A 26,796-nucleotide genomic window follows, 5' to 3' on the forward strand; every position below is an offset into this window, starting at 1 on the left:
TTTGCAGCTCAGTGTTTAACTTTTATTATATCTTGGGGGGGGGGGGAGAGTACGTTTAAAAACCTGAAACGCACAATGGACTTCACAAAAACGTTTTTTTTTTAAAGTTTATATTTGCACTGCTCTTGTCTGGAATGCACTGTCTCCTAGGGTTGGTGAGTTTGCGGAGAAGACAGGACTGTTTGGTTGTAGAGTGAGGCATTTCCAAGGAAGCAGTATGGCATTTCTTGCCCATGGCTACAATCCTGAGGATGCAGGACAGTCATAACGAAGCCTACTATCATCACTAGCACCCCAATGGTAAGGATCAGGGCAGAGAGAAGGTTGTCAGAATGGGTCCATCGCTCCTCGGAGAACCTCAGGTAGCAGGCGGCAGGCAGGATGAAGACCAGTGGAGTAGCACTGAGCACCCCCTGCAAGCAGGAAGTAAAACACCAAATATGCATTTGTGGTGTGTTGCAGAGGCATGCTCCTGAAATTAATTCTATGCAGAGAGTTTAGAAGGAATGGGGTGGAAATCACAACGAGGAACCAGTGAACTTAAGGAACTTGTTCAATGATTTCAGTGGGCAAAACTTACTCTGGGCAAGACATAGCGGTTGTCAGTTACTCAAACATAAACAAAAACAGGCATCTGCAAGACTCCTCAGGATGGAGGAAGCGACTTAATAATTTTGCTTGAACAGGGGCTTTAGAATGCCCCTTCATTTTTCCCCAGGGGGAAAAACTTATTTCTGTAGCTTCAGACAAAAAGTTCATCATCTTGCCACAAAGAAGCACAGCACCAAATTTCTTCCTTAAGCATATCCCATTAACACAATAACAATTTGAGGAAACAGTCTACTTCATTAAGCCAAAACAAAACAAAAATTTAGTAGTTGTAAAATCCCCGTGCACTTACATTTAGCTCTAAAACTATTCCCAGGCAATCATACACTAATGATACACTTGTCGCTAAAGCAATGACGATGACTGTCAGAGCAACGTGGCAAATGGTTGTAAGGTTTCCATCAAAGAACACGTTTGCGAGGACCTGGAACAGAAGCACAGTTCTAAGTACTGTTATGATGTGGCATATTTTAATTTTCTCATCCTAAGGTTATGCACGAGCCAAAGGAATGGATTACAACTGAACATCAGACTTCAATGAAAGGCCCTTGCCCCCAAGGCACCCAGGTTCACATAATTATTTATTTTTTAAAGCGTTTCCAGAGTAACACATAGCTGCTTTTAAATTGGCCAAGTATGAATTTTTTTGTACAGCTGGAAAAATAGATCAATATTTAGATTACGGACTGTTTTTGTTTCATTTTCATTTTTTTAAAAAAATAAAAACAAACCTAGGCAGAGGGTTAAGGATCCAGTATTCATCAGGACCAAACTGAGGTCATGTACTTCCAAAAAGAAAACAAACATTATCTTTGTCTGTCAATTAATCTACGTTCTGAACCTCTCCAACATCTATGGGTACAGGGTGGTATACAAATTTACTAAATCAATAATCAAATAAATCTTACATTTCCATGAGCGTATGCTTATTCCAACATTCTATAAAAAGGATGCAAACATTTCAGAGAAAGATTGTTGGATTTAGTTCCATCCTATCATATCCTACAATAAGTGATTTTGTACATAATAGTAATACATCGGAATCCTTGGTTACATATGCTATACCTTCTCCACTGAGCCAGACAGCACTTGTTGCTTCCCATTTTTAGTCACTAGTATATGTGATGCAGGGGACGCAGGTGGCGCTGTGGGTTAAAGCCTCAGCGCCTAGGACTTGCCGATCGAAAGGTTGGTGGTTCGAATCCCTGCGGCGGGGTGCGCTCCCGCTGCTCGGTCCCAGCGCCTGCCAACCTAGCAGTTCGAAAGCACCTCCGGGTGCAAGTAGATAAATAGGGACCGCTTACCAGCGGGAAGGTAAACGGCGTTTCCGTGTGCGGCTCTGGCTCGCCAGAGCAGCGATGTCACGCTGGCCACGTGACCCGGAAGTGTCTCTGGACAGCGCTGGCCCCTGGCCTCTTAAGTGAGATGGGCGCACAACCCCAGAGTCTGTCAAGACTGGCCCGTACGGGCAGGGGTACCTTTACCTTTTATATGTGATGCTGTTAACTTAATAATATGGCTACCATCTTTTTTGAGCAACCACCCTCTGCACACAATGCTATGAAGCAATGGAAATTCCAGGGCATTACATTTTGGGAAAACTAAGATGGCAGCGAACCCTGCAGTCACCCAGAATGAATGAATGCATCACCGAAAGAAGTGGCCCCCAGCAGTTACCCAAGAAGATTGGGTGGTGTCACTGAGTCAGCTTGCATTGCAGCCATTGCTTAAACTGAGGAATATTCAGTCTGATTAGGTTTCTGTCCAATATGTCCTATTGTCTATTTTAGCCAAGGATCTCAATAAGTGGACTGAAATGAATTCTGCAAGAGGATTCATCGCATCTGATTTCTTATTATAGCAACACAACATAATTGTAATTTCCGTAGCAGCAGTGTAGAAAACATTAATTTAATGGAACTGTGATCTAAAACTTCATTCTTGGGCACTTATCACAGTTCACTGCATTGGGGGCTTCAGAAATTAATGGTGACTCTCTGCAATCTAAGACACAGGTGCGATTAACACTCACCTCTCTGGTAACAAAGCATTCTATTGGAAACGTTAAGATGACAGTGATTCCATAGCAAAACCTCCCAAACGTGGCAAGGTCATCATCTCGGCAATAGTTCTCAAATATGTCTCCTGAAGAAGTGGCAGACAATGAAATTAACTTTGTAATGTGAAAGAGAAAACAGAAATTATGAATACAGACACAAGCATTCATGAGAACTTTTAAATTTGTTCTCAGTTAAATTCCGATAGATCCAAAGAACAAACCTAGACAGCCACAAATACTGACTGGATTCCAAAGAGCATCTCTAGGCAGGCTCTTTCTTTCTTTCTTTCTTTCTTTCTTTCTTTCTTTCTTTCTTTCTTTCTTTCCTTATCAAATCACAATGTGTTTGGGAAATCCCCTCTGGTTCAATAGTGGTTTGCCACAAGACACAGGGAACTTCTATTTTTGAAACATATGCCTTTGGTGTATGGCCCTAGCAGCACAGACCATTTCTGCTGTGATCACTCTACAGAATTTGTTCTTAGCTGTGCATGTGAGGGGCATTGTGTATTTTCTGCTATTGTGGTTGTGTGTGTGTGTGTGAATCATTTCCAAAAACTAAATCTTGCAGCCGAGCTTGTGCTCAGCATCCTTTGCACACCAAGGTTGCTTTTACTGTAGGAGTATTCCTGGCATCTGAATTGGGGTCAGGGTGCAAGGTGCTTTCAAGATGAATAAAAACGCATGGTCGAAGCAGACAGATTTCCTCTGTAGCTGTTATTCTTGTGACAAGAACAATCACTTAAGGAAGAGCAGGGCAAGGAATCTGGGCGCACACACTTCCCATGCCGCAGGATCAAAGCTGGAAGGCTTCAAATATCCAACAACCTCTGAAGCATTTGCTATGTGTAGGAGTGCTTACGGGAACTTTGGAATGTTACCTTAGGGGTTTTCGCACTCTGCGCACAGAACTATAATAGATTGTATGTGGTGGCTATAGCAAAGGGCCTGGGGTGTGGCACAAGTGAAGAACTGTAGCCATTGTCCGCATGTCCTGCTTGAAGGCTTCCCAAGAGGCACCTGCCTGGCTATGGTGGAAAACAGGATGCTGGGCTCATGGGCATTTGGTCTGATCCAGCAGGGCTCTTACGAATTATGTTAGCTCTATGCCCAACTCCACCTCTCCCCCATCTCATGTGCAAGTCTTCCAAGAGGCAGATTCCCCCATACAAGGTTCTCTGCAGACATGGAAGTAAATAGATTGAGAAGAACTGGTTCTGTGTGATCTTCTACTCCAGGAGCAGGCATCATCCTGTAACCTTCCAGGTGTGTCCAACTCCCATCAGCCCTAGCCAGGATAGCCAATGGTCAGGGATGACTGGAGTTGTAGTCCAGCAACATCATGGGAGGCCCACAGGTTCCTCATTTCTGTTCTACTCTTCATCTGGTACAAGCTGGATTGGCTTGGTTGGTAGAATACGAGCCTCTCAGGGTTGTGGGTTCAAGCCCTATGTTGGGCAAAAGTTTCCTGCATTGGCATGGCGCCAAAGAACATTGTTTTACAGAATTCCTCATGCTCCTGCAGCCTGGCAATATCATGTTTCTGTTTGTTCAAGAGGTTTCTCAAGGAGAAGAGTATCCTTGGGCTTCCACCTGGTTTGCTCTCACCTCGTCCAAGGAATGGAATTGGCCTTTCTGTGAGTGGAATACACCTTCCATATGCGAAGGGACAACTTCAGCACCAGTTCATAATAATTAGCATTATACTTGCTCTTTAGAGCAATATGTTGTTGTTGTTCTTTAGTCGTTTAGTCGTGTCTGAGCAATATACACTACTTCCAATTCAGGATTATCTTTGGAGAATCTTCAGTATGTAAGCCTGAGGTGTGGATATATAGGAAGCCATAAGGCTGGAGTGGGGAACCTCGTGCCCAGGGGTCAAATATGGCCACACCTGGTCTTCAGTCACATCCCTCAACTACCTTACTTCAGGTCCTCCGTGAGTGCATTTGCCTGGCTAGAATGTGCCCTTGAACTCTTGGCTGCTGGGATGGAGAGAGAGAAGTGTGCGAGTCTGTGCCAAAACTGGGCTACTGTACAGAGGTAAAGCTTACATGGGTTTCTCCACCCAATTTTGCCTCTGGTCCCACCTATCCACATGGCCCCTGGAACCTGCTCATATGGGGATTTTGTTCTGAAAATAGGTCCCCTAGATACTTTTTGGGGGGTTTGTTTTTGAAGTAGGTTTTGCAGATGCTGAATTGTGTACCAGCAGTAAATCCTACACAGAATACCCACAGTCTTGGGTGAGGGAATCTAGGAGAAAAGCTTAATGTGGGTGAGAATTGTCAGAAAGCCAAGGTAAACAATAACTATAACCCGGAACGGAATAACTTACCTTCTGTGTATTCTCTAAAGGTCACATACCCGCACATAGCGAACAACAAGCTGACAAACACAGCAAACGAGACGGACACATGCGTGACACGTGCCCAGTTGCTGAGTGTGGGTTCTTTCAGGGAGCCGTAAATTAAGAAACTATTGTGGTGGCAAATGAATGCTGGAAGAAGCACAACAGTATTTTTATTTTTAAAGCAATCATGTGCAATATACAGTATATATTACTGAGTCAACTAGATTTGGGACAAATGTACTGAAAAGAAGAAAGGCAGGCTATTGAAAACAATGGGCTTGAGCCAAAGTAAAGCACAATGGAAGAATTGTGTACATGTTTCTTGCTCCCCTATTGAAATTGGTGAGAATTAAGGGCAAACCAGATATATGTGCAATGCTTGGCTGCTACTGAACACTTCTTTAGCCTGCCTTGCAGAACTTTCCCATGTCCTGACGTCACAACATTCTGTGTGTCACAGCTTCTACACCACAGGATTGGCTGCTGTCGGCGGAAGGTAGGGAAAACACGTTGTGTTGCGACATCAGGACATGGGTAAGTTCCATGAGATGTCACTGGAAGTGGGAACCAAATAGCTAGCAGCAGCCATGTGTTTACTATAACGCCTACTTTTGACCCTTAAAGTGCTTGACTTTGGTTGGGTCCAATGATGGCGTTAGTACCCCCTGCTCCACTTGTTCTACAGTGGAATAAAGTAGAGGTGCTGCTGTGGTGACCTCTGGGAGCAAGAACGTCTTCCTGAACACTCTCTAAGGAATTCCCTAACTCCCAAAATCTGTACAGACGGAAATGTCTGTAGGACGTGGCATTTTTCTTCCCTCAATGCTCCCACTACAGAAATGTTGCACAGTAGGGCTGGGTGATCTATTGATATGTCATCCAAAACCGGTTTGAAATCCGTATCGTGGTATCAGTTCCATAATTTTTGACCTGGCAATATACTGCAAATCATGATGTATGTGTGTGTGTGCACAGGCTATACCAAAATCACCATGTGGGAAAAACCATGAAGCCAGCCAATGCTTCTACATAACTCCATCCTTATTTCAGTCACTGTGATTTATCAGTATATTGCAATGTTTAACTGGTGATGTATCACGAAGTTGAAAACGAGATTATTGCCCAGCCCTATTGCACAGTTAGAAGAAACAAATTTAACAAGCGCTTCATTAGGGAATCTCGTTAGAAGAGAAGCACAAAGGGAAAGAAGAAAATGGGAAGAACCTTCAAAGTTGGTCTGATCAGTAGAAGAAAGGGTGTAATCATTCAGGTCTGTTTTGCCCTAACACAAAGACAAAGGACAAATCTGGTCAAGGGTTATCCTTATACGTTACAAAATCAGACCCGGATTATTCCAGCAAAGATGGTGATCAGGTGGGTAGCTCAAAGGGATAGCAGAAGGGCAGTACTCCAGATATTGTTGGAATATGGTTCCCATCATCCCTTGCCATCAGCTGTGTTGGCTGAGGATGATGGGAAATGGAGTCCAACAACATCTAGAAGGCCACAGGTTAACTGCCCCTGCTCGACATTTCCCACAAATCCATCAACGTTCGCAAGAAAAATAAAAACAAATCTGGAAGAGTAAGAATCTCACTAATGCAAAGGGAACCTAAGGGTGCTACATGCGCTGCAGATATTAAAGAAATGCCGCCAAACATGGCACATACCAAATGACATCACCCCGATGGCTTGGGCTGCATTGGGTTTTGCAAACACCCACGGATTTTCTGTTTGGGTTCTGGAAAAGAAAGCAGCATTTGAGAGGTTGCCACTTCCACCAGGAATAACTCTTTAAAAAAGAAAAAAAGGGAAAGCTGAAAGTCAGGAGTAGGGAATCTGTGGCTGAGCAACTGTTGGACTGACTCCAACTCCCATCAGCCCCAGCCAGCTTGGTCAGGGTCACGGGGGCTTTCCCCCCAGCAACATGCTAGCCACTCTTGCTCTAAACAAACTGCCAGGGCAGTCACAGAACCACAGAACTGTAGAGTGGAAGGGACCCTGAGGGTCAACTAGTCCAACACCCTGCAACACAGGAATCTCATGTCAATTGAAGCACAAACACTGAAGAGATTTTTTTACGAAACGGAAAGTAAAAAGGCTCCCCCCTTCTGCCGCCTTGCAGCCATCCAGCTGTTTTCTTGTTAACCCGAACTATAGTTAGCGACAGCAAAACTTTCACATCTCAGTCTATCAGCAGCTTTCTGGACTTGCCTGTGCTCGGTTTAACCTGCCTTGGGCCCCTTGAGGAGGGCAACGGGGGCACAATAGCCTAGGGTCTCATACCTTCAGTGTTGCAAATCAACACTGACAAACTATGTTCTAACTAAGAGAGAAAATGACAGCGGCAAAGGGTGCAGTGAGATAGGAGAGGCTCAATTGGATTTGTAGTCCCTGGCTCTCTCAGGCTGAAATCCTAAACACACTTATTTGAACCAACCACGGGGTTCCTTCTGAGTAAATCTGTGTACGATTGCTGCCTGGGAAAAGCCCTTCCATGCATCATTATATTCATTCATTCATTCATTCATTCATTTCATTTGTGGTGTAGTGGTTAAGAGTGGTAGACTCGTAATTTGGTGAACCGGGTTTGCTTCCCCACTCCTCCACATGCAGCTGCTGTGTGACCTTGGGCTAATTACACTTCTTTGAAGTCTCTCAGCCCCACTCACCTCACAGAGTGTTTGTTGTGGGGAAGGAAGGGAAAGGAGAATGTTAGCCGCTTTGAGACTTGTTCGGGTAGCAATAAAGCGGGATATCTTCTCCTCCTCCTCCTCCTCCCCCTCCTCCCGAGGAGCCCAGGGTTCTCCTCCTCCCATTTTTATTGTCACAACAACCCTGTGAGGTAGGGTTAAGTTAAGAGTGACTGGCCAGCCCAAGGTCACTCAGCGAGCTTCATGGCTGAGTGGGGATTTGAACCCTGGTCTCCCAGGTCCTAGTCCAACGCTACCATGCCAGCTCTATACCCATACGTGACGTTACAGGCCAAAGCCTGTGCATGGGAGAAGCAATTCAAGTTCCAAAGCAAACAGCATCACAGTCAAAGCTGTGCAATGCAAACACATTTTTTGCATAGCATGCCATTTGTGCATTTCTGAACTTAAACCACTTTGAATTTGGAAGCAGTCCAGATGAAGCTCGAGAAGAGGGAGCTGGCACTGACTTTTCAAAATTTGACTGGGCCAAAAGATTCCTCCCTTCATGTAATACTGCTCCATGCCAGCGGGGGGCAGGGGGTTAGAGAATGCCACCTTTCCATTATCCCCCTACTTCCTAAAATATACAGCGTCTTCAAATATAATTTTGCAAGTGAAGTCGTACCTCGGTTCCCGAACACCTTGGGAGTCGAATGTTCCGGGTCCCAAACGATCGAAAACCAGAAGTTGAGTGTTCCGATTTTCGAACGTCCGACGGGGCTTCCGCGGTTTCCGAATGGCTGCAGGAGCTTCCTGTAGCCAATCAGAAGCTGTGCTTTGGAAATCGAACGTTTCAGAAGTCGAACGGACTTCCGGAACGGATTCTGTTTGACTTCCGAAGTACGACTGTATACAGTTGTCTTCAAACAGGAGTGCAATAAAATGAGATAAAAACATTGCCAGAGGGCAGAACGCCCACCTTCAATAGTCAGGGGCTTCAGTCCTCATCTCTCTTGACAGGGGAGGCTGCTGCCACCTGCCGTCTCAGCCGCTGCACTTTCAGTGAACTGCAAAGCAGCAGCAGGACACAGCTGCCAGGCCAGAGGACAGCGCCCAGCTGTCAGGCTTTATCTCTGCCGCAGACAAATTAGCTTTTCCAAGCACCATTTACCTTGGAAGATGCAACTTCAGGTTTTTTACTCTTACCAGTTCTATGAAGCTCCCCCTACTCCAGAAAGAGTTTCTTTTGACATCCAATACTCTTCTGAGGTATCAATCAGAACCTGCAGAGCATCTTAGCCACCACCTTTTCTTTTATAAATAACCCACCATTTATTAATTAGCAGTTATGCTGCAAATTATTCCAGCTTTGGAAATAAATGCTAGTGGCATTTATGGCCCATTTTACTGCCTCAAAGCAACACAACAGCTAGGTATTGAAATGTGTTTCTTTGCTTATTTACAAAATGTGTGTGTGTGTGTGTGTGTGTAATTTGCAATATTCCCACCCATATACGTTTCCAGGCCAGACAGGATACATTCTGCTTTGTTCCCGACAATGCTCCTAAGGCAATCCTTATACATGTGTACATTTCCATTGTCTTTCAAGAGGAAATAGAAGCAAAGTGCTGAAATATCACCAGAATTAAGCGTCCGTATAACTGCTTTTCTGAAGCAGGAATTAAGGCTGACTACCTTATTAACTATCACACAAACACACTCTCCTAGGCAGCTGCTATGTCCATGAGAAAAATAACTCAAAAGTTATTAGGACCTACTAAAAATATTACAAAGGGTCAGCTTTTCAAAGGTGTTTGGAATCCTTTCTCTCCTTCCATCTTTTACTGTGTAGCATCCAGTTGTAAAAAGAGTTCTGGTAATTTTGAAAGCTCAATCCCTCCATTTTAATATGCCCTAATAAAGGTCTTAACTCTTCTGTGACTAATTGATGTGAAAGAAAAGCACTTTAAGTATGTGAAAAATGCCGTTCTTTCAAGTAACCACAGGAACCCAAACATAAGACATTTGCCCCTCACCCCCTTTGCTGGTCATGACTGGTGTGAGAAAAGAAATTCTTCTGTCAGGAAACTACAGAACACTGAAAAAAGTTTAAATATAATGGAAACAAAAGCAGGGCATTTCCTCTCCCCCCCCCCCCCCAATTTCATAAATAACACATGCAATTTTAACTTTTTCCATTACATGATGTAATGGCAATTTTGAAATTTTAAATTTCAGAAAGACCATCGGTCAGTGGAAAATCATCTGCTTTGCCTGAAAAAAGCTCCAGTTTAAATCCCTGGTATCTTCAGGTAAGCTTGGGAGAGACCCATAGAGACACAGAATCATAGAGAGACACTGCCAGGCAAGGTAGACAATACTGAGCTGATTTACTATTAGATTTACTAAGTGGAAAAAGTTCATCATGGCTGCTCCCATATCCATATTCCCAACAAGAGCCCCAAAATGCAAGCAACTGTTTGGATCTAGTATTTCTCTCTCTCTCTCTCTCTCTCTCACACACACACACACACACTAATGCCCAGTTTATTAGGCTCAGTATGACTGCAGTTCTAGTTTCCTGGGAACAAGCTCCAGTGAACTCAGAAGGATTGTAAGGCTCAAGTTGCAAGCTATACTGAGCTTTGACCTTCAGCCCTCTGAAACACAACTTTCAGCTTTTAAGTTAGGAATACGAACAATCTTATAGGGTTACTATTTAAACGGCTAGTGTAAAGTAGGTACTCTATTAAAGAAAAGGTGAGTAATACCCAGCCTCTGCATGATTATTTCCCTCATCCCTTGGCTTCACTAATCAGTCACAAACAAACTTGGAAGCCTCCTTATATCCCTATAACAACAATCATAATTTTATTATTTGTACCCCGCCCATCTGACTGGGCTGCCCCCCCCCAACCACTCAGGGCGGCTTCCAGCATATATAAAAACATAATAAAACATTAAACAATAAAAACTTCCCTAAACAGGGCTGCCTTCAGATGTCTTCTAAAAGTCAGGTAGTTGTTTATTTCCTTGACATTTGGTGGGAGGACGTTCCACAGGGTGGGCACCGCTACTGAGAAGACCCTCTGCCTGGTGCCCTGTACCCTCACTTCTCACAGTGAGGGAACCACCAGAAGGCCCTTGGAGCTAGATAAAAGTGCCAAAGCAAGGTCAGTTTGTCAATTATCCTGGTGTACTAGCTCTGAAAAAGAAAAATGTACTTGAGCTGCAGTTCCACTACACTACTGGTTTCAGTTCAGGCATCACGGGAAACTGATTAAGGAGCCAAGAAGTCACCCTCTTGGGCACAAGTGGAGGTGGGCGCACTCAAGCTCATTTCTTTGTCATAATGTCAGCACCACCTGAACTCACTGCTCATTTACCACCAACAAACTTTGATGGAGCATCTGAATTACATCTGAATAGATTCTTTGTCTCATTGTCAAGCGATATTTTCTGGAGAGCACCAATGAAATATCCTGTGACTAAGCAGCATTATTTTCCCTGTCATCTTCTCTTTCTGTCTTGTTTCAGTGGGTTTGGATTTCCCCCCAGCCATTTTTATTGTGAACACCAATCAAGATGGCAGCTGTGTGGGCCGAAAAAATCAGAAAAGGCCCTTTCCATCACTACCGTGATTCACCAAATCACCAAGCGTAATTCAAAGTGATGTTGCCGTGCTGCAACTTTCCTGCAATTTGGGTTTACTGCCACAAGAGGCCTTCTTTTGTATCTTAAAACAAAACATGCAAACTCAGCTCTTCCTCAAGCTGGATTCAGCTCTCTTACAAAGTATCAACTGCCTCTAACCGTGACCTTTATTTCTCCCAAAGAGATTATGGAGAACGAGACAAGATTACTTACACCTGTGCACTAAATGTAATTGCCCTTATTATCCCAAACACCAGGATGAGGACGGTTAAAATCAGAGAAACCAACGATACCTGCGAATAACAATAAAAGCATTAGCTGATTATGCCCATTAGTGGTCAAACATTTTAGAATTTCCAAAAGCATAATCCCGTTTGTCAGAGAGAACAGAAATTTCCATGGATGACAGGCCAGTATAATTAAAAGACCTGCCATTCAAAATGTATATACAAAAGAGGGGGAAAGGCAGAACAAAAAGTATTTGGATTCCAGTCTTCCATCCATATTAGAACCAGCTTAGCTTCAATAAGGTGGCTGTATGATGTGCCTTTAAGCCATGTTCATCTACCTATGGCTATCACATTTATCACACAGAGGATACCTTCCATGCTGCAATGTCATACCATGTGACACATTTTGATAACCCTCAAAACACATAATGCAGGCATAGGCAAACTTGGCCCTCCAGATGTTTTGGGACTACAACTCCCATCATCCCTAGCTAACAGGACCAGTGGTCAGGGATGATGGGAGTTGTAGTCCCGAAACATCTGGAGGACCAAGTTTGCCTATGCCTGACATAATGTGTCTGTTCAACCTTTTTCTCCTCCCATGTGTTAAAACACTTACCCCAGTTATCAACCAAGGTCAACCTCCCCAACCTGGTTCCTCCCTCAGATGCTTTTGACTACAATTCCCATCGTCCCTGGCAAGTGACCATGCTGGTCAGGGCTGACGTGGTCCAAAACACCTCAGAGAGCACTAGGTTGAAGAAGTTTGATCTGACGCTATTTTCATTCTTAACCCAAATGGATAACTTAATTTCTATACAGTAATGATTTACCTTCCCCAATTTTGATATATTTCGAAAGAGGGAAAGAGGAAGGGTGAAGATGATGGTGACACAGAGAATAATGACATGGCGACCAATGAGCAAATTGTCTTGATCGACTGCTTAAAAAAAAAGAGAGAGAAATGTTAAGATGCATATTTCTGTAAGAAATGGATGTTAGGTTGCTCATTAAATGTGAAATGTACATGATTTTTTAATGTGTTGAATGTCTAAAAATCTGTTCATGAAATGAGGACAGGTAGGAGGGGAACAAAAAATGTGCGATTTTTGGAATATTTATATAGCACCAACAGTATTTAGGACAAAGCACCTCAAAATACTTGCCAACAACATTTATGCTAAGAAATTATATTACAAAAACTCAGTCTGCAATCCCGTGTCATTGGAGTAGACCTCATTGAACTCAGTGAGGATTACTTTTAAGAAAACATTACAGGATTACACCAATACATAATGTACAGAATGCTTCAGCATTTCCCCAATTATTAATATTAATATAAAAAGGGAGGTATTATAAAGCACAAAGTTTACAAGCATAAGTCTTTTTTCAAAAAATTAAGCCGATAAACTTATAGCAATTATTTATACTCAGTATAATGAAAGGTGTACTCCATATTAAATAATGCAAATAAATGTATGCATGTTTGTTTCATATAAATGATCTCTACTGCCATGCTTTTATTGTTAACTGAATGTTAAAATTTATATTTGTGGTGGATGACAAGCCACAGACTGCAGTCATATATGCCTGAAGAAAGTGATTGCAGACTATGAAGAACACCATAAATGCTAGGCATATCTACCCAGAGGGAAGTCCTATTTAATTCAATGCTCCCAAAGTATGTGTAGGACTGCAGCCTTAGTTATGCAGGACTCCAAAGCTCCACCCCAATACAGTGGATCCTTCTGGAAACAACATATCCCTGCATTCATAAGAACTAGAAACATGCCTTTTGAAAATGAAACCTGAGATTCTCAGAACGGGTCAGGTTATATATCAGATACAGTGGATACAGTTTAAGAACAATCCTGTTTATGAACAATTCGGTATACGAACTGCGCAAAACCGGAAATAGTATCATGGTTTGCGAACTTTACCTCGGTCTAAGAACGGAATCCGAACAGTGGAAGGGCACCGGCGCCAGGAGGCCTCATTAGGGAAAGCACGCCTTGGTTTAAGAAAGGTTTCGGTTTAAGAATGGACTTCCGGAATGGATTAAGTTCATAAACCGAGGTACCACTGTACCAAAATCTGAATCCCCAAGATATACCAAGAAAATAAAAAAGTATGCATAACTTATGGTGAGTGTCACAGCCCTTTACAATATTCAATTCGTGGGCAAATATTTTGATCACCTTTCCTAGCAAGTTAAGTAAAAACATTTATTAATCAGGAAGAACAAAAACTGATCGACTCACCTCCAGGAATTCTTTGGAAAACTTTAGTCAAAGTGTCTCCTGTTATAATGTTGTAACTAATCATGGCTTTAAAAGAAGAAGCTACTTTGTTAGTAACGCTTTGAAAAGATAAAATGAAACCTAAGCATACACTATGTGGAATGAAACTGTGTCAGCGAAAAACTATGCCTTCTCCGAACATGAAATGTATTTTATGTTCAATACTTTTAGGCGAATTTAACCACTAAACTTGATGGGGCTCATTTCAAAACAGGAAGCCTGCCTGCCTTCTTCCTTAAAACCAGCCTCTTCCTTACTCCTCCTCCTTCTCACTGATGCCCTTGAACAGCTCAGCAAAGGAGGATGGCAGCAACACTAGAATGTGTTGGCCCTGGCTGCCACTGGCTCTGGTCCCATCTACTGTCACCTGCTCTATCAGACCCAAAGGGTCTGCCCCCACTGGGTCTGTATGAGGGGCTTCTAGGGCCACACAAGGAGGCCTCACCTCTTGACCCCAAGTCTGATGACCCCGCAACCCCTCTCATGCAAATTATCAGTGCATGGGGGCGCTGTTAAGAGCCCCTCTTTCACCATCCAAGGTTCCAGCCAAACAAAGGGGAAGATTAAAAGCTAAGCCTGGACCAATTTAATTTATGTATTTCATTTACACCCCACTTTTTCCTCCAAGGAACTCAAGGTGGTGTACATGGTTTTCTCCTTCCTCATTTAATCCCTACAACAACCCTGTGAGGTAGGTTAGGCTAAGAGACAGTGACTTGACCTAAAGTCACTGAGTGAGAGCTTCATGGCCAAGTGAGGATTTGAACCCTGGTTTCCTAGGTCCTAGTCCAACACCCTAACCACTACACCACAGGGGCTTCCAGCCTTCTTCTTTTATAGACTGCAAAAAGGCATTGTTCTTTAATGCATCTGCAAGGGGACCTTACCAATGAAAGGGTATAAGAACTGGAGAGCTGAGAGAATTAGGTACCCTACAAAACCAAATGCTTTATGGACCAGAGCCTGGTAGCTGTTGGTTCCAGACAGGTTCCCTCCTTTAATCAACAGGATAATAGAATAATCTGTTGAGGAGAACAAGAAACATTCTATTAAAAACAATCTCTTTGGGATCAATTTCTCATGCATTATTCTCTTGATTTTTTATTTTTATTTTTAAATCAGACTGAAAGAAGTCACAATGGAGAATACCTGGGAACACAGAATAACAGGGGAAAGGAGATCTTACACAAAACCTGCGGGAAACCAAAGAAAAATGTTTTGGTAACACAACTACATCTCCAGTGTCCATTAGGGGAGGAATTGCTAGAGATCTTCTGCAATTATTTCCAGAGAGCTGACCTATTTATTTTGTAGGTCAGGCAAGGAGAGCTGCCTTTGATCCCTGTTACTGCCAGGCCAGTGGATCATTCTTTCAGTCCACATGTGCCCTCGCAGGCTGCACTGGGTGGTGTCAATTAGCATTCCATATCCATCTCCAGAGTCACAGGCTCCTTCCAGTGCTGTTAACTAGCAGCCCAGTTCGTGCCCATGTAAGGAGCAGGATATAGGAGCAAATGGGCTTCCCTGAGGTCTGCTAGCATGGCTAGGGTACAAGCTTTAGTACAAATTATTTTTAAAAGGATTCTCTCCCATCCCATTTCATCCTCACAACAACTGTGTGAGGTTGGTGAGGCTGAGAGACACTTAATGGTCTCTGATGTCTCAGTGAGTAGGGATTTGAACATGGGTCTCCCTGGCTCTAATTTGCCACTGCACCTAGACAGAGCCACATATAGTTTTAAACTTTGTTCACAAGGATTAATAAGGGAATATAATAAGTCAGCAAAGCACATGGAACTGATGTGTAATAGATTGGCATGTTCTGTTGTAATGGGTAGAATAGAGATCCCCCCCCCACACACACACAACAAATGTAAAATTAGTTGCACACTATGAATTGCATTGTGTCCCTAACTGATTCTCTACAAAAGAGATTCCATGGTTTAAGTGCTCTCTACAAACCAGAACTGCAAACCAGTTTGATCCTATTTGCAATCCTAGTTCACAGGAGAAACTATGCTTTAGAGCAGGGTTTCCCAAACTTGGGTCTCCAGCTGCTTTCGAACTACAGTTCCCATCATCCCTGACCACTTGTCTTGCTAGCTATGGATGTTGGGAGTTGTAGCCCCAAAACAGCTAGAGGCCCCCAGTTTGGGAAACCCTGGTTTAGTGTCCTCTGCACTAGGCTATGTGAAAGGTGGATGGGAATGCTTGCAATCATCTCTTGTTCCTGTTCCAGCAAGCCATTGTTCCATTCACTAGGAAGATCCTCTCTGAGCCCTGCCTTCTTTCGTGGTATCCTAATATCACATAGGAAAGGACATCCAGTGCAGAACAGTGCTCTACTTTTTAAAATCACCTCAGAAGATTAAGCGCTTTCCCTGTACACTTGAGTAAAAGTAAAGGACCCCTGGACGGTTAAGTCTAGTCAAAGGTAACTATGGGGTTGCGGTGCTTATCTCGCTTTCAGGCCAAGGGAGCCAGCGTTTGTTCGCAGACAGCCTTCCGGGTCATGTGGCCAGCATGACTAAACCACTTCTGGCACAATGGAACACCGTGAAAGAAACCAGAGCGCACAGAAATGCCGTTTACCTTCCTGCCACAGCAGTACCTATTTATCTACTTGCACTGGAGTGCTTTCAAACTGCTAGGTTGGCAGGAGCTGGGACAGAGTAATGGAAGCTCACTCCGTTGCAGAGATTTGAACTGCTGACCTTCTGATCGGCAAGCCCATGAGGCTCAGTGGTTTAGACTACCAGCGCCACCTGCGTCCCAGTGTGACACTTGAGTAACACTGCATGGAGAGACAGTGGGGCTCTATAGGCAAGCCCTGCCCTACTGTTGTGTCCCCTGACTGCCCCACCCATATGCTGTCAACACATTGGGGAAGATATGAAGGGCAGAAAGCTACCTAATGCATACAGTCTGTTCCTGTGAGCTGAAAGCTGGATTCAGCAGAAATGGAGCCCATAGGGCTAGCCCACATGCACCCAAAATTTCCCCTTCAGACCTTTCCCCAATGTGTGGACGTGGGGGGGGGCAGAGCATGTTGGGGACACCACAGAGGGGCTCTCTCTCCAAGCAGAGTCGCTTGTGTGGAGAGAAGAATGCCTAATTTAGGACTTCTAGTATCAATGAAGACATTTTGCACATTCTGCCCATCTTAATTCCTGAACCTCTCTCTCTACTGAATGACAACGGCCACTTTTAAGGCAATACCTGTGATATAAGCAACAGCCAACAACAACAGTATTCCCAATGGAAATCCAGCTTGCTTCAGAGAATAGGGCAGGCCTGTGAAAACGATGCAAACAAACAAATTAGATTGGAGGTTCTCTCCCCCCTCCCCATGTTCTTGCCACTTGTTGATCCTTCCAGATCCTCCCCCATCTTCCCAGGGGCTACTTAAGATCTGAGGAAGCCCAAGCCACAGGAAGCTCATGCCATCGGCTCCTGAATCTGGAGGGAAGTGGCTGCGAGTTCCTATCCGTACACCAACATATTTGTAAGGTCCCAGGAAGCTGTAGTATGACTTACTGTGTCATGTAAAGCAAGCCATTGACAAAGTCAAATTTTAAATATACAAACAGCCCATTAGGATCCCTGATCTTGATTGAGATTAATCTGCACTACGGTAATAAAATTACAACCCCCCAAAATATGATTGATAGTAAGTCCAACAAAATACCGTATTTTTCGTCCCATAGGACGCTCCGTCCCATAGTACGCACCTAGTTTTTTGGGGGGGAAATAAAGGAAATTTTTTTCCCTTTATTTCCCCCCCAAAAGCAGGTTGGGGAAACCGAACCAGGTCGAGGAATGGCGCTGCGCCTCCCTGCTGTCCCCCGAGCTTGTGGGGCTGGCCGATGTCTGCCTCAGGTGGCAGGCTGCTATCCGCAGCGTGGGGAGCCCTGCAGGGAACTCCCGCAGGGCTCCCCATGCTGCGGATGTCTGCCCGGCGCGCGGGGCGCTCTGCTTCAGGGCGCCCCACCCGCCGGGCGGCAGGCTGCTATCCGCAGCGTGGGGAGCCCTGCGGGGAACTCCTGCAGGGCTGCCTAGGCTGCGGATGTGTTCCTGAAGCACTGGGTGCTCTGCTTTCAGCGCACCCGGCGTTCCGGGAAGCAGGCTACTATCCGCAGCCTAGACAGCCCTGTGGGATGTCTTTCTGAAGCCTGGAGAGCGAGAGGGGTCGGTGCGCACCGACCCCTCTCGCTCTCCAAGCTTCAGCGAAAGCCTGCATTCGCCCCATAGGACGCACCCAGATTTCCCCTTCATTTTTGGAGGGGGAAAAGTGCGTCCTATAGGGCGAAAAATACGGTAATAAACTGGAGTGAAATTTATAGTAATTAACTGGAATGAATAATAAACTGATGCATTTACCTATCATACCAGATCCTATGATAGAGTTGATGACATTAAAAGCAGCTGATGAGAGGTTGCTAGTTCCTCCTTTGTTTCTCGGTTTACAAACCAGGGTTGTTGTTTCATCCAGTTCCTCCTATTTCAATAAAGTAGCATTGATGTCAGTCTAAAATATATTCACTTTAAAAAAAACCACCACCACATTTTTTTAAAATCATTTAACAAAACTAAAAAGACAATGGACAGTGTTCTCGAAGCTACAAACATGAGTCTGACCAAACTGCGGGAGGCAGTGGAAGACAGGAGTGCCTGGCGTGCTCTGGTCCATGGGGTCACGAAGAGTCGGACACGACTAAACGACTAAACAACAAGAAGACAAGGATTTGGTTTTGGAAGGGCTTCCCTTCCTCCCTAAAACAAACACATACCAAGTGACATGGAAAATCTTGGCAGTCATAGAATCACAGAGTTGGAAGGGACCTTGAGGATAATCTCATCCAACCATCTGCAGTGCAGCAATATGTATTGTGGGTGGCGCTGTGGTCTAAACCACTGAGCCTCTTGGGCTTGCTGATTGGAAGGTCATTGGTTTGAATCCCCACGATGGGGTGGGCTCCCGTTGCTCTGTCCCAGGTCCTGCCAACCTAGCAGTTCGAAAGCATGCCAGTGGAAATAGATAGATAGGTACCACTGCAGCGGGATGGTAAATGGCATTTCCATGCGCTCTGGCACTTGTCATGGTCCTCCATGTGCCAGTAGCGGTTTAGTCATGCTGGCCACATGACCCAGAACACTTTCTGTGGACAAATGACAGCTCCCTCGGCCTGAAAGCGAGATGAGCGCTGCAACCCCATAGTCGCCTTTGACTGGACTTAACTGTCCTGGGGTCCTTTACCTTGCAGCTGTCCCATACAGGGATTGAACCTGCAACCTTGATGTTATCAGCACCAAGCTCTAACCAACTGAGCTATCCAGGCTGACATTTTGTATGCATCAGAATAAGGACTAGATTTTGAAAGTATATTGGTTTTTAAGGGTTTTTGAAAATTTGGGCACAAATGTAAGTTTCCTGCCCTTTACCCTAAGATCCTAGGGCAGGTACTTTTAAACCTTTAATTGCTTTAACGATTCAATCCTAAGCACACTTACTATCCCCATCAGATGGTAGTTCGACTAATTTCTTCTGAGTAAACTCGCACAGGATTGTGCTGTAAGTCCAATGTGCTTCGCAGGGTGGTATATCTGAACAGCAAAGGGCGCTCTTTTAAATCTAAGGAGAGCTGGGCACCCACACCTGATCGTCAGTTATCAGAAACATTTTGTTATCACAATACCCCTTCTCCCCATGCAGGCCATATCTGCGTAACATTATATAAATATACATTGTGTTTTATCTTAGTTGCGGGGTGGAGGGTGGCCACTGTCACACACTGACAGTTTCTATGAGCCACAGGTGAGAGCTGAGTGCAGGGTGGGGACCAAAGGTGGGCAAACTACCCCAGACATGTCCCCCACCAGAGGTACTACCCCTCCCCTATCACCCCAGGAAAGGACTTTGACTAGGTGGCTAAACCAGGTGAAGGTAGCCAATGGGTCTCAAACCCTCGAGGAGTTACAGACTTTTTTGGCATGCAAAGACAGGCTCCGGTGGATTGAGCGGACAAGTTATGGCTAGCTCAGATGGTTAGAGTGCGGCGCTGATCATGCCAATGTCACGGGTTCGATTCCCATGCTATTCTTGCATGGCAGGGGGTTGAATAAACTCTTCCAACTCTTATGATTCTGTGAAATAAGCGAGGTTGTGTTTCTTAAAGAGAAAGGAGGAGTTTGCTTTCCTACCCTAGGGACCAGTTGAAAGGCGAGGAGAAATTAAGAAAACTTCCCAGGATCCCAAGGAGACGCGCGGCTTACCGGGTGGGCAGGGCTGGTGGCGGGCGACGGGGGGCGCTGGGCGAGCTCTTCCATGGCGGCTCGCTCGCCCTGCCCGGCTTCCCTCGGAGGCCCCTCTCCGGATCCCGCCTGCAGCTCTCATGAACGGAGCGAGGCGGCGGGACAGAGGCTGCGGGGGACGCCGAAGGAGAAGAGCGCGCCGGCTCCCGGGCTCCGGATCGGGACGCGGCAGCACGTGCGCGCCTGGGAATAGCCAGGCCTCCCGCGGGCGGAGGGATCAGCGTGATCTCCATTCCCAGGAGCGCCTTGGAAGGGAGCCCGAAAAGGGGGGTGCGGGGGGGGGGTGGGGAGTGTCGGAAGGCCGGCGGAGTTTTCTGGTCGGGCTCAGCAGTCCGCCCATTTTACATCAGAATAGTTGAGTTGTTAAGGGACTCCCAGGATCATCATGGGCGTAGCTGGGATGGGGGGGGCGCAGGGGTGGCAGCTGCCCCTCTAAATCAAGCAAATAAATAAAAATATTAAAACTAACCAATTGCACCGCAGGTAACTCTGTCCTGTCCCCACCCCAAAAAAAAACTAAGCTTGCCCCCCCCCCCCCAATAAATGCTGGCTATGCCCACGGGGAGTAGAGTTCATATAGCCATCATGGCTAGAGGCCATTCGTAGCCTAATTCTCCAAATTAAGAGCCTTGGGTCCCTTTACCTTTTTATCTTGGTGGCTAGGGCCGCATTTGAGGAAGTGCTTCCCATATTTTAGCCATGCACTTCACGAAGAAGAAAGTCTCGTGTCTTCCTTGCAACAAAACACTGTCAGAGCGGAATGGTTCGAATAAAACTGAGGTCAAAACTGAGAAGGGAAGACAAATTGGCCACCTGTCCAGTCTTTCGCTGGTAGGAGATGCTATCATTGGGAATGCTTGATAGATAGGTAGCCGCCAAGCCTGATGATGAAACATTGGATCCTGGACCTGCCAAAACTGAAAAAGCCTTAACATGTTCCGACAGCAACTCTCCCCCCACCATAGGGTAGTTGTTGGTGGTTCTTTTTCTTTCCTTCTTCTGTTATTATTTTTTTAAGTGATTGTTTCATCTCTCTCTTTTTTGGTTACAAATATGTATATGTACCTATCTTATTATGGGAGATTAAATAAATAAGATTTCAAAACAAAACAAAACTGGATTGAAAAGCCAGGTGTGAAAAAAGGAATACACACGAAGTCCTGGTTATTTTTGAATGCTCCTAGACTACCTATATAGGCATGAAGAACCGGTAGCAGCAACCAGAGATTTACTTGACGGTGAATGTTGACTGGCCTTGTTTTTCATATGAATAGTAAATATCACCAGTGAGCTGCTCTGATATTTTGTCGGGCATATGATATCCAGCCCAGCCTCTGGTTTCTGACAGTTATCAACAGATTTGTGAAATTAAAGTTCACAACACCATCCTGTTTACTAGCTGAAATAGAAAATGCAGTGAAATTCTGAGGTTGAAGCTGCCTCTTTTATACATGAGGCATGTGATCATTTTATACTTCCCAAAGTACCATTTGGTTTTGGCATAGCAGTTTTCATCAGATACCAGGTAACCCTCAGGAACCTTTTAACAAGTGACCGGATTTCCCACCCAATAGTTACCTGTCGTTTTTAGTGAGTCACCAAATGCAGAAAAAATCATGGAAAGAACCTCCATGAGCTTAGCAAACAAATGTGTTTTGTTATCCTTACAAAAGGTCTGTTTCCTTTGTTCAATGTCTTCTTAAAGAGGTGTGTGTAAACAAGGTAAAGCAGAGTTTAGAGGCAATTCCTTAAAAACAATTTAATTGTTTCTGGTTCACTGAGTCTGTCCATATATTTCATCATCTCTTCTCTCTTCACTCTCATGGTGTTCGTTTGTTCTTGTTTTGATCTCTCTGATCACCTACAATGTTATTTTGGGGACTTTGAAATAAGTATAAAATATATTCATGCTACTGTCTCTAAACGCTGGTGGCGCTGTGGGTTAAACCACAGAGCCTTGGACTTGCCGATCAGAAGGTTGGCGGTTCGAATCCCCTCGATGGGGTGAGCTCCCGTTGCTCGGTCCCTGCTCCTGCCAACCTAGCAGTTCGAAAGCACATCAAAGTGCAAGTAGATAAATAGGTATCGCTCTGGCAGGAAGGTAAACGGTGTTTCCATGTGCTGCTCTGGTTCACCAGAAGCGGTTTAGTCATGCTGGCCACATGACTAAGCCAATAAAGCGAGATGAGCGCTGCAACCCCAGAGTCAGCCATGACTGGACCTAATGGTCAGGGGTCCCTTTACCTTTACTGTCTCTAAAATATACATTGTTACTGTCTGTAATTCTGTCTGTAGATTCGTAGACCTCATGAGGGAGGGGGTTGTTGGCATTAAGTATGGTAAAGCCATATTGACTCAACCCCCATCACTTTTCCAGCTTGTATTTGTGGAAGTTCCCTGCACTTCTCAAACCCTTGTTTCCAATAGTTGCACTAAAAAACATGGACGAGTTGAGGAGGTGGCCTATTTCAAAAGGTCAATTTATTACTAAATGTGTACAAAAATCTCCTCTGCTGGGGAGAGGGCACAGGCCAGACAGCCTTTTTTCTAGCCCACCTTGGTTGGTGCTCTCTACTCGATAAAGGATCAGTTCCATTCAAAGCTACACGCTCAGAAGTATTCTGTACTGTGTGTGACCAGTCAGCTGACGGGCTCAAAAACTTAAGGAGAACCTTCCACTTGGCAGCAGCTTATGCCTCTTCCCCCTCCCTCCCTCCCTGCAACTGCATAGATTTCCCACTGTTATTATACATGGCTGGCTTATGATAGACCGCAGAGGTCAAAATGGGATCACTTCACACGAAATTGGCGGCTTTGAAGCAGTGCAAAATAATAATAATTTTTTAAAACCCCAAAGGCTTTTGTGAACCATCCCCCCCAAGGTGTGATGGATCTCGTTGCTGCAACTGAAGAACAGCATTCCGTCTTGTCATAAAGATTTTAATTTCAAATCTGAGATCTGTGCAGTTTCCAATGATCCACAGTACTCCAATTATTCGATGCTTTGTGTGTGGGGAGGGGGCACTGAGTCAAGCATGGGTGGGCTGTTCACATGAAGCTCGTACCAAAGAGCAAAATGAAATCACTGACTGACTGAAAATGAAATCTAGCAGTTCTCCTTTCTTCAGGTTGAAAGAAGGCTAACCCTTTAAAGTTATTTTGATCTCTTTGTATGCTGATCTCTTTTTAGTAGTAGTAGTAGTAGTAATAATAATAATAATAATAATAATAATAATAATAAATACCACCAACAATGAATGCTTTCTGGTAATTTGATAAAGCTGGTGGGTACTGCCAGAATATAACTTTTTGTATACTTTTTACTTTGGATGGTTCCATTTTCTCAATATAATTCTTACCATGGATCTTTGCATCCAGTGCTATTTTTCTAGGAAAAGAGGTGCCAGAACTCACCATAAATACCTCCCTTGTTCTCTTATAATGGCGATGACGCCCACCTGAGAGGTTCCGGAACTGAGTTCCAGAGAGTTCCGTCTGAAAAAAAAGCCCTGTCACCCAATAAAAAATGACGTATGAGGGTGAATGGGATAGTTTTGGGGAATACTTTTAAAAAATACAATACTAAACCCAGTCTGCAAGTGGAGTAATTCTATAAACAACAGTTAAACACAACGAAGAATTACAACAGGGGTGAGCAAACTTTTTTAGCAGGGGGCAGGTCCACTGTCCCTCAGACCTTGTGGTGGGGTGGACTATATATATTTTTTTTTGGGGGGGGGGATGAACGAATTCCTATGCCCCACAAATAACCCAGAGATGCATTTTAAATAAAAGGACACATTCTACTCATGTAAAAACACGCTGATTCCTGGACCGTCCGCGGGCCGGATTTAGAAGGCCATTGAGCCAGATCCGGCCCCTGGGCCTTAGTTTGCCTACCCGTGAATTACAATGAGAAAACTAAGGAGGGGTTATATACTGATATGCAGCATAAGCTAGGTTTGTTAAGAATGCCATGGAAGGTAAAGGTTGGGAAGTATCCACAAAATCTTTGTATGATGGTAAATTGTGTGTAAATAGAAAAAATGGGAAATGCACATGAGAAGACTTACAAATTTAATCCACAATGTTCTGAAAAGCCTGACAACATCAGGGGCTTCAGGTACATTCTCTGGGATTTCATGTCCACCCAGACAACGGCACCTTCTTAGGTTTTGGTTCCAGGACAGAGAACATTTGCTAGGGCTTGATAGGATGAGGCCCAGTGAGTCCCTATCCCAGGCTGCCTTCTATGTGCTCTCAGTGGGTATAGTCATGCAAACCGTAACTAGGCAAATTTGACAAGATGGACCCTTGTCAAAACACAAATTAATTTAAAACCCCACTTTGTGACTCAGTTCTCTCTTGAATTCTCCCACATGCTGACTATGATCACAGAATGCTTCCTTATGTAAGCTCGGGTTTTGTCTGTCTAGGCCAGTATTGTCTACTCTGACTGGCCAGTGGCCGTCCAAGGTCTCAGGAAGAGGCCCGTCTAATCAAACACTACTTGAGATCCTCATATCTGGAGATTTGGGGGCTTGGACCTGGTATCTTCTGCCTGTAAGGTGTGTGAGAAAGAACACAAACTTCTGAAACAACCTTTTTTAGGTATTTAAAATAAAATTAAAAAATCTGAAAAACGGCTTCCAAAGCTGCAAGGGCCTCTGGGTCACAAACCCAGCATAGGAAAATTCCGCTTCTTCAGGTAGAAAACTCTGGCAACCTTTGCATCAGACAGTCACCCTCTGTGAAATGCCACAGGCTCCGAAATATCCCTCCGTTTTGTTTCTAAGCTACCACTTGCTGCATTAGTCATTTCTGCCAGCTGCCCACAATATCGATATTTTTATTTCTTGTTATGTATTCTCCCCCCACCCCACGTTGTCTCCATTTCTAAGGCTGGGAGAGAAACACAGTCCTGCAACCCACACAGCCATCCTAAATATTGTGCTTTTCTGATTATATCCTTTCTATTTTATAATGTTTTGCCTGCTTTTATCTGTTGTTATTTTGAGCTTCCAGATTTGGGGGGTGGGGTGGAGGGGGAAGGTGGTTTGTTGTGGCTGAAGCACGAGAAAGCTTCAGAAATTCAGAGATGTAATTCACGTAACAAATCCAATTTGTACAGGACACAGCTTATTTAAATGAGCAGAACCCTCATTTAAGGGGAAGAGAGAACGTTTTGATCCACTTGTACTCGGGAGCAGCTAGACTGTGTGTCCTAAAGACAAAATTATCTGGCCAAGTTGTCCTGGAGTGTTGTCACAGGCAAAAGAACACCCAAGTCACATTGTGGTTTGTGCCTCCCAGTCTCCTGGAAAACATTTCCCGACCTGTCTCTTGCACCGCCGCAGTCCGCAAGCAATCCACTTCTATTCGTTTTGAGTAATAACTCCAGAGTTAAGCTGCACAACAGGGGTGAGAATCCCAGACCCTCCAAATGATTCAGTGGCATCTGAAAGGCTCACCCAACCGCCGTTGGAGGTGGGAGTTTGCTTTCCTTTGCACAGAGCCACTGGCAACCTCATCCCAAGCAACTTCTTGTTATGTTTGGATATCTCTGAGTCAAGTTTAGACCTATTAAGGAAGCAGGGATTTCCAAACTGCCATGTGATGATGACATGCACTATGTGAAAATGCTAATTATACTGTGCCCGTTCATTCATTATTTAATTTTTTTAAAAAAGCAGGTCAGAGAGGAAAGGAGGTCTTTTTGTCTCCCCCCCCCCTTGCAGAATCACATGGCTCCTTTTCTCATGACTTACTTGCATGCCAATGCAGCTTGTGTCTTCTCTTCTCCCTTACATCCCTTTCATCCCACTTGCATCAAGTCAGACTTTCAGATCTTCAGAGCGGTGTTATACAAACAATTCTATTATTCATTGGCACCCCCTCTTCTCAGTTTCCCTCCTCCAGAGGGCTTGTTCTAATTTGTGGCTTGTTCTAGGATAGCCTTTCAGATGTCAAACCCTAAACTTAAACGCCCTGGGCGCAGGCTGAGGTAAAAATTATTTCCAATTATATACCCCTACAATTATGTGCCCATTAACTCAGTTTTATTCAATGTAGAACCACTGAAATTAATGGAGCTAAGCAATGTTCATTAATGTTAATGGGTCCACTCTAGGTAAAACTTAGCTGAATAACATCTTATGTTCAGGGCCATGGGTCAGCATCCCTGGGCATCTGCACGGTCCCGTATCCATGCAGGGACACCACTGCTAACCCCTGGAGCCTCTTAGCCCTGCTCCTCCTCCTTGCTCTCAATTAATGGACTGGCCGGATGCTGAGGAGTGGTGTGAGGCACCAGCTGGGGAACCTCCAAGGGAAGAAAGCTCACAACCCGGAGATTGGTGGTGGGACAACGACAAGTGGTCAGAGGGAGAAGATGGAGCAGACTGGGAGGAGGAGGTGTCAGAGGTAACTGGGTTTAGTGAGCAGGGAGAGTCTATGGCAGACAGAAGTCCAGAAGCAGGAGGGAGGCCAAGAGGCAGAGATTAGTCAGGCTGGCGAATAAGCCAGGGTGTCTCCCTCTCCTGCTGCAACAAGCTCCTCTCCTCACCCAGTCTCCCAGAAACCGGAGAGGTATGAAATGGGAGGAGCAGAGGCAGGCCTGTCGGTATAGTCTCAGATTGCTTAG

The 26,796-nt window shown here is 44.7% G+C and overlaps 1 protein-coding gene across 6 annotated transcripts; it reads right to left on the bottom strand.

Annotated features, from left to right (window-relative positions):
* On the bottom strand, positions 1-25,942 carry SLC38A11 (solute carrier family 38 member 11). 6 transcript variants are annotated; one of them, XM_079980602.1, is made up of 12 exons: positions 25,922-25,942; positions 18,222-18,339; positions 17,061-17,135; positions 14,729-14,863; positions 13,803-13,868; positions 12,375-12,484; positions 11,525-11,604; positions 6,692-6,762; positions 5,007-5,168; positions 2,642-2,754; positions 902-1,033; positions 1-413 (listed from the first exon to the last, which is right to left on the bottom strand). In XM_079980602.1, exons 1-12 carry the CDS (start codon positions 25,925-25,927, stop codon positions 147-149), a joined length of 1,335 nt encoding a protein of 444 aa, XP_079836728.1. In that variant the 5' UTR covers positions 25,928-25,942; the 3' UTR covers positions 1-146. The 6 variants fall into 6 exon arrangements, with proteins under 6 accessions (XP_079836728.1, XP_079836727.1, XP_079836725.1 ...); XM_079980601.1 differs by lacking the exon at positions 25,922-25,942 and adding an exon at positions 23,513-23,542; XM_079980599.1 differs by lacking the exon at positions 25,922-25,942 and adding an exon at positions 20,115-20,361.
* Between the last annotated feature and the right edge of the window lie 854 nt (positions 25,943-26,796).

This window comes from Podarcis cretensis (assembly GCF_951804945.1).
Source record: "Podarcis cretensis genome assembly, chromosome: 1".
Classification (NCBI taxonomy): Eukaryota; Metazoa; Chordata; class Lepidosauria; order Squamata; family Lacertidae; genus Podarcis; species Podarcis cretensis.